The sequence below is a fragment of the Lipotes vexillifer genome, unplaced genomic scaffold, assembly GCF_000442215.2.
Source record: "Lipotes vexillifer unplaced genomic scaffold, Lipotes_vexillifer_v1.1 scaffold13, whole genome shotgun sequence".
Taxonomy (NCBI): domain Eukaryota; kingdom Metazoa; phylum Chordata; class Mammalia; order Artiodactyla; family Lipotidae; genus Lipotes; species Lipotes vexillifer.
Window position 1 is genome coordinate 1,172,534 of NW_006790761.1, and position 8,212 is coordinate 1,180,745.

At 37.9% G+C, this 8,212-nt stretch overlaps 1 protein-coding gene across 3 annotated transcripts in view; it reads left to right on the forward strand.

Annotated features, from left to right (window-relative positions):
• ATPAF1 (ATP synthase mitochondrial F1 complex assembly factor 1) overlaps positions 1-8,212 on the forward strand; it is a 27,129-nt gene that overhangs the window by 11,495 nt on the left and 7,422 nt on the right. For 2 of the 3 annotated variants that reach the window (XM_007463935.1, XM_007463937.1), the window contains exons 5-8: positions 1,085-1,135; positions 2,332-2,379; positions 6,138-6,233; positions 7,918-8,025. In XM_007463935.1, the coding sequence (XP_007463997.1) occupies positions 1,085-1,135; positions 2,332-2,379; positions 6,138-6,233; positions 7,918-8,025 (303 nt within the window). The remainder of the gene's footprint in view (positions 1-1,084; positions 1,136-2,331; positions 2,380-6,137; positions 6,234-7,917; positions 8,026-8,212) is intronic. The other variant, XM_007463936.1, reaches the window with a different exon arrangement.

Sequence of the window (8,212 nt, forward strand, 5' to 3'; positions counted from 1 at the left end):
AAAAAAAAAAAAAAAAAAAAAAAAAAAAAAAAATGAGACAGTGTTTTGACATGCAAAAAAAAAAAGGAAAAAAGGAAAAGCAACCTTACTGCATTGATAGAGTGAGGTCCTAGGAGGTAATAGTCCTTCTGTGCTTTGTGTTGGTGAGATCACACTGATTAGTATCTTCAGTTGCCCCCCACCCCCTCCATTTTCATGGGAATGTTGACAAAGCAGAGCAGCTCTAAAGGAAGGTGACCCAGTCTTCAACACCGGCTCCCTCAGGTGTCATCTTGGCTATGATGCCTTCCCCAACCTCTACGCCTTTGCTACTGCTTGTCATTCTCTGCTTAGAATGTGTCTCTTCTCTCCTACCTGTTTTTCTTCCCAGACTCCCTGTTCACCTGGCTAACTCCTGATCATTCTTCAGGATACAGCTCAAGTGTCCCTTCCTGTGCCACTTGTTCCCTAACTTGGATTAAGTGCCTCTTTTTTGCCCTCGGAGCACCTTGGCTTTGGTTTGCATTGTAATTCTGTTGTGCTAAGCACAAACATTATTTCAGTAGTCTTCACAGTAATCCTCTAAGGTTAATATTACTATTTTATTGATGAGTATATTGATATAATTTAGTGATTTCCAGTAGTTTTCCCAAAGTAGCATAGCCAGCAAATGATAAGAGCTGGGATTTGCATCCAGATCTGCCTGACTTCAGACCCTGGGTTCCGAATGACTGATCCTGGCTCTCTGAGAGGGCCCACAGTTGGCCGGACAGTGCAGGTTTTGGGAGAGAAGAGAGAACATATGATAAAAAAAAAAGCTTGTCTATTACACACAAGGCACACCTTGGGAGAAGTGATTAACAAGGTCTCAGAATCCGTTTCTCTGATAGGAATTTGTTATTAAGAGTTACAGTTTAATCATCTAGAAGAGTCGGTGGTATTAAATCTTTTTTGTAATCACGTACTAGTAATAAAAGTATTACGTTGGGTTTTCCTCCCTGTTATCAAATAGCATATTACCCTGAGCAATGAAAGCTGTCACCACTTCTTGGTACAGGTTGAAAAGGTTACTGATGGTCACAGACACTCTCTCTTCTTTGTACAGATTTGGCAGCAGTATTTTGCAGCAAAAGATACAGTCTACGCAATTATTCCTGTAAGTAGTTTGGAGGGGAAAATGAGAGTGTTATAACATGAAGGTCAGGGCTCTAACCTTAGCAGGCAGTTGCTTTTACTTTTCCTATGTTTATTGCCTCTTGAGAACTTACATTTATAGCTCTGAGGGTTTTTATTATACCCTGAGCACCAAAGATTGGGAGCTCCATATGGTATATTTATGGCTTTTGTTTTTCATCTTTCTGGTTTAGAAATGTCTCTTTGAGTCAAGTCTCTGACAAGGGATCATAGTGTAAGTTTATGTTGCTGAGCAATTTCCAAGTGTCTTTTATTTCTTTTTGGTGTTTTCCAGCCAAGCTGTTGGAATTTAGGACAGGGCCTCTGGCCTAGCTTTCTTCCCTTCCTGTCTATGAGTGACCTGTACCTGAGCTGACTTGGAGCTTCCTCCTAGTCTTTTTCTGGCATTTCCCCTTAGCAAGTGGCTTTTTTTTTTTTTCCTTTCTCAAAATTGCTTTCTTGGAGATAGTAACGGGCCACTGCTTGACCATTAAGATCTGTGACTGGGAAGGAAGGTTGCCGACTTCTTCTGGTTTATGTCCTGCTGCCTTCTATCAGAAGAAAGCATTTAATGTACTGGGTTATCAGCTAGTTCTTTAATTGTTCTTCTCTGAAGAGGAAGTAGCTTTAGGTTAAGTTTATATCAAGCACCCAAATATATACTGAGCTTACACGTGTACGTTTAAGGAGGAAAACTTACAGATGGAAAAATAAAGCCAGGCCTTTCGGTTGTTGTGAGAGTATTGCTATCTTTTATTTTCTTTTAAGAAAATAAAAAGATCTTTTACATATATACCCTTTCCTTTCATGAGTCCAACATTCAGAAGGCTTGGCACTTTTCATGATATTTTAGGTCTCCAGTGCTGACTCATTGTTTGAACAGGCCTTCTTAGCTCTCCCTGGACAAACTCAGTGACCTGTTGTCTCTGACACTGGGCAGAGTCCCCTGAAGAGTTAGAGCATTTGCAGTATCCACTCTTCACACATAATTCTGATATTGAACAGGAAAGCATACCTCTGCTTTTTCCTCCTTGTTGTAAGAGGGATTTGTAAATGATGGAACTTGGGATTGTTTTAGTTGTATTTTAGTTCTAGAGTTCAGTCTTGGTGAATTTAAATGTGATTGTGGCCTTTTATATGTTTTCTTGTTTTTGAATTTTATTCTTTTCTAACCTACAGAAAGAGAAGTTTGATTTGATCTGGAACCGAGCTCAGTCCTGTCCAACAGTAAGTGTCCAGTGACCATATGAGGATTGCTTATCAGTGCTGCCAGACAAGGATGTTTCCTAACCAATCTCTTCATGCTCCATACCATCTCACATGTTATAGTTATTTAACAAAGACGCTCACATGTTGATTGTACTGATAAGTAAGAGTTTTAGCCTTATGAAATCATGTGGGTTTGGCCTAATAAGCCTGTGGCTATTTAGCTCTCTGAAACATCTCAGCCCTTTCTGATGTGGTTCTTAATTTATTAATATAAGTGAATGTTGGAAGCAATACCTGAGACCTTAATCTTTTCAGCCTCCTTTAAGTTTCTCTTTTATTGGCAGTTTCTTTTCAGTTTTGGCCATGCTATTTTGATTATATATACCTAAAAGGAATTATGAAATTGTTGCTGGGGTATTGAGCTGCCAGAAGACCTAAGAGAAAGGGAATAGGTGAGATGGATCAGCTGACTTGGTGTCTATACTAATTTCTAAGATTCTCAAAAAATGCTTCTAAACATTGCTGAGAGAAAATAAAAAAACATCTCAGTAAATGGAGAGATATACTATGTTGGATGACTCAATATTGTCATTTCTCTCCAAAGTGATCTCTAGATAAAATATAATACCAGTCAAAATCCTAATAGGCTTTTTTTTTCTTTTTTTTTTTTTCAATTGACAAGCCAATTTTAAAAACTTATTTGGATATCCAAAGGACCTAGAATAACAAAACAATTTTGAAAAAGAAGAACAAATTTAGAGAAATTACATTACCTGATTTCAAGACTATGTTTTCATAAAGCTACAGTAGTGAAGACAGTGTGGTAACAGCATAAAGACAGACAAATAGATCAATGGAACAGAATAGAGAATTCAGAAGTAAACCAATGTATGCATGGTCAGTTGTTTTTCAGCAAAGGTGCCAAGGTAATTAAATAGAGAAAGGATAATCTTTTCAACACATGTCCAACAAATTGTGCAAAACAATTTGAGTATCCATACACAAAAAAATAAACCTCTACTCTTACCTCACACAGTATCTAAAAATTAACTCAAGATCTAGAAAAAGGGCTTCCCTGGTGGCACAGTGGTTGAGAGTCCGCCTGCCGATGTAGGGGGACATGGGTTCGTGCCCCGGTCCGGGAAGATCCCACATGCCGCGGAGCGGCTGGGCCCGTGAGCCATGGCCGCTGAGCCTGCGCGTCCGGAGCCTGTGTTCCGCAACGGGAGAGGCCACAACAGTGAGAGGCCCGTGTACTGCAAAAAAAAAAATCTTAGATTGAATCTTAGTGACCTGGGCTTGGCAGAGATTTAAGTATCGATACCTCACAAAAAGCACAAAACCATAAAAGAAAAAATCAATAAATAAGATTTCATCAAGATTAAAATTTTCTCTTTATATACCCATGTTCATAACAGCGTTAGTCACAGTAGCCAAAGTGTAGAAGCAACACAGGTGTCCACTGATAGATGAATGGTTGAATAAAATGTGATACATACGTGCAGTAGAACATTCTTCAGCCTTATAAAGGAAGGAAATTCTGACACATGCTGCAACATTCATGAACCTTAAAGACATTATGCTAAGTGAAATAAGCCAGTCACAAAAGGACAAATACTGTATGATTCTACTTATATGAGGTACCTAGAATAGATTCATATACAGAAAGAAGGACAGTGGTTGCCAGGGGATGAGCGGAAAGCAGGGTGGGGAGTTATTGTTTAACGGGTATGGAGTTTCAGTTTGGGAAGATGAAAAATGTTCTGGAGATGGATGGTGGTGAAGGTTTCACAGCATTGTGAATGTACTTAATGCCACTGAATTGTGCACTTTAAATGGTTAAAATGGTAACTGTTATGTCTATTTTACCACAATAAAAAAAATTAAAAATTTCTACTTTTCAAAAGACATTGTTGTGAAAATGAAAAGGTAAGCCACAGACTGGGAGAAAATAGTTGCAAACATATATTGACAAGTGACTTGTATATAGAATATACTAAAAACTCTTACAACTTTATAAGAAGACAAGCAACCCAATTTAAAAATGAGCAAAAGAGTCAGACAATTCACCAATGAAGTGCAATGGAAGTTATAAGATGTTCAACATCATTTGTCATAATGGGAATGCAAATTAAAACCACAGTGAGATACCACTGAGATGACTAAAATTAAAAAGATTGACCATCCCAAGTGTTGGTGAGGATATGGGACAGCTGGAACTCTAATATATTGCTGGTAATAATGTAAAATGGTACAACCACTTTAGAAAAGAGTCTGGCAGTTTCTTTAAAAGTTAAGCATATACCTGCCATAAGACCCAGCCATTCTACTCCTAGATATTTTCCCAAGGGAACTGAAAGCATATGTCCATTCAATGACTTGTATACAAGTGTTCATAGCAGCTTTATTTGTAATAACCAAATACTGAAGATACCTAACTCTATCACAGGTGAAAGAATAAAGAAATTGTGTGTGTGTGTGTACATATACATCATATACAATACATATATAATGGAGTAAGATTCAGCAATAAGAAGGAATGAACTACTGATCTATGCACCAACATGGATAGATCACAAAACAATTGTGCTGAGTGAAAGAAGCCAAACCAAAAAGAAGTATAGATTCTGTGGTTTCATTTATACGAAATTCTAGAAAATGAAGACTGACCAGTAGTGACAGAAACCAAGTCAGTAGCTGCTTAGGAGCAGTAGGAGAGAGGGAGATATGAATTACAAAGGAATTTTTAGAGATGATAGATATGTTCATTGCATTGGTTGTGGTAATGGTTTCACTGTATACATATGTCACAACTATTCTAATTGTACGCTCTAAATATATGCAACTTATAGTTCAAGTATTCCTCAATAAAGCTTTAAAAAAAATGTTTACCCATTAGGCACTGAGGTTATCTCATGTAATAATGATAAAACGGAGCCTTAGTGGTTAGCAGTAGGGAGACAATTCCATGGCTAACGCATATTGGACTGATTATACTTTGTTTTGTTCTGGCACCATTCTCCACTCCTCCCCAATTCATCTGGAGCATAAAACTAATTATTTCTTGGTGTTTAGAGACATGCTTCAGTATCAGCCTCAGATAGTAGAATATGAAGTGACTACAATAATTGTGACAAAAATGAATGCAGCAGCATTAGAAAGTTTAGAAATTGAAAAAGACCCAAAAGTTCATCAAAAGAAGGATAGATAAAATTGTGGTAAATTTCTGTAGTCAAATTCCATATAACAGTGAAAATAATGAATTAGAAGTTATACTTATCAACGTGAGTAAATCTCAGAAGTATGATGTGAAGTAAAAAAAAGCGAGTTGCAAAAGTATACATATAACCATTGTAAAGCAATTATACTCCAATAAAGATGTTAAAAAAAATGTATACATATAGTTTGATACGATTTAAGTTTTTAAACATGCAGACAGTACTATTTCTTGTTTATGGATGTATACCTATACATTAAAAGTATAAAAACCTGAAAGGGAATGACAGACACCAAATGCAGTTTACCTGTTATACTGGAATGGAATTAGAATGGGTTTACAGAGAGAGCTTCAGTTGGATCTCTAATGCTTTCTTTCTTAGGTGGGTTGGGTAGTGTATGAGTGTTCGTTACATTATCACATACATATGAATTTCATAATTTAAAAAAAGTTTTAAAAACCAAACTTTGAAGAAATGGAGTGAATGACACAGGTGGTTGGACATAGAGCAAATGATTTTATTTATTCATCTGTCTCCTCATGTATTTGTTTCCCACAGTTTCTGTGTGCACTGCCAAGAGGGGAAGGTTATGAGTTTTTTGTCGGGCAGTGGACAGGTACTGAACTCCACTTCACTGCACTTATAAATATTCAGGTAGGTGGCCTGTGCTCAGCCCCTAGATGAAGGAGGCCTACCCCTTTGTATTATTATGAGCCCTTGCTGAGGCTTGAGGACACAGAATATGTACTAACTACCAGCAGGATTTGCTGTAGCACTGATGAATTGTCATACTTTGTTGGGCTAGCTTTTTAGGCCCCACTCACTACCTAGAAATTGAAAAGATCCCGAAACACATTCTCTGACTATTTCTGACTCTCTGCTCTCTTCCCCATACATCTATAACATTTACTGCATGTACCTCACTTAACAAACATGGGTGAGTGGTGATGGTTATCTTTATAACCTTAAGGTAGGCTCTTTGTCTTACATGTGTTTTATTAACCAGGTCAGCACTTTCTAAGGTGCTAGATGCATAGTTTTCATTTCACAGATGTTGCTTTGTTTGCTTCCCTCCTTCCTTTTTCTTTATTTTACTCCCAAGTATTAGATTAAGAAGTTTGATCCAAAGCATTTGAAGCTTTTAAAATAAAAGTATTTTAAATGAGATCATCACTAGGATTGACATTCTATGTTTGGAGGCTGAATCTGGCAAAAACAAGAATGTATTATAATGGCTTTGAAGTTGGGGTAAAGGGAGCACAAAACAGAATGAGAATTTGCTCATGACTGTAGCCCTTGTGATTGTATCCAAAAATTATATTGTGTTTTTTTTTTTAAAAAAAATAGTAGAAAGAAAAGAAAAAAAATAGTGGGCTCAGAGAACTTAGTTCACAGTGCTAATAAGTGGTAGAGCTGGGTTTGCTTGACTCCAGGTTATTGACTCCAAAGTCTGTGAACTTAACCATTATGCTGTTGTGTTGGAAACTACGCAAGGACTGCCTTCGTGAAGCTCATATACAAGTATAGGAAAAAGATCCAGAAACATAATTATGACCAAAATGATGTGTATTTGAAGTATGTTTGAGAGAACTGAGACTGAACTATTATTAAGAGTACCCTAGCAATAATTAGGTATTGATAATTAAAAGGACTTTTGCTAAAATTTTAAAGATGAAACCCAGAGATCTTTTGAATGTATAGTTGTTTCCTTCTATACTATATGAGGGCTTAGGCTTTGAACCTAGCCTCTCTTCCTAGTCTGGAGTGAGGTCTAGTCACCACTGCCCTGTCCCTTCTTCATGAAATTATGATGTTCCCATTCTTCTTTCCCCCCTTCCTCCCACCCAGATTATATTTTAAAACTGCACATTACAAATCTGGCCCATGTGCAAACTCTCCAGCTGTTTGCTACAGCTTAAAAGAGCTCAGTCCTCAGAGCCAGCCAAGGGGAGTAGATTTCAACTGTGAAATGCACTAGTCCATAAAAGCGGCAATTACACAGGCATATTGCTTTATTTAGGACTTGATCTGGTAGCTGCTTGTGCCGTTTTGTTTTTAAGTATATGGCCGTGATGAAGGACTCACTGCCTACTGTAAACATTTTCCGGGAGAAAAGCCAAACCTTTTTCAATTGAAGACACAAATAACACTGTGTAAGCTGTCAGTTTCGATGTGCCTTGGCAGACCTGGCCACTGCCATGTGCCAGTCCTCCGACTCACCAGCCACCCAAGGGGCTGTTAAGAGCCAGAATTCCCTCCAGACTCTCTGTTGCTGTGAAGTCGCAGTTTTGTTGTGGTGGCACCTTACTGAGCCTTGATTAAGTGTTCCTCCTTACAGACCCGAGGGGAAGCTGCAGCCAGCCAGCTGATTTTATATCACTACCCTGAACTTAAGGAAGAAAAGGGCATAGTGCTGATGACAGCAGAAATGGATTCCACGTTTCTGGTAAGAATCAACTTTTACCTTTTTGGATTTATTTGGTGACCCTAAAGGTATTCAGATACAGTTATATGGTATCTGTACTTGTTACCTTTCTAAAATCCAGTAATTCTGACTCCAAGACACATCTGGCCCTAGGGGTTTCAGGCAAGAGACTATGGACAAGTAAATGGCTTCTTAAGTGTAGGGGAGA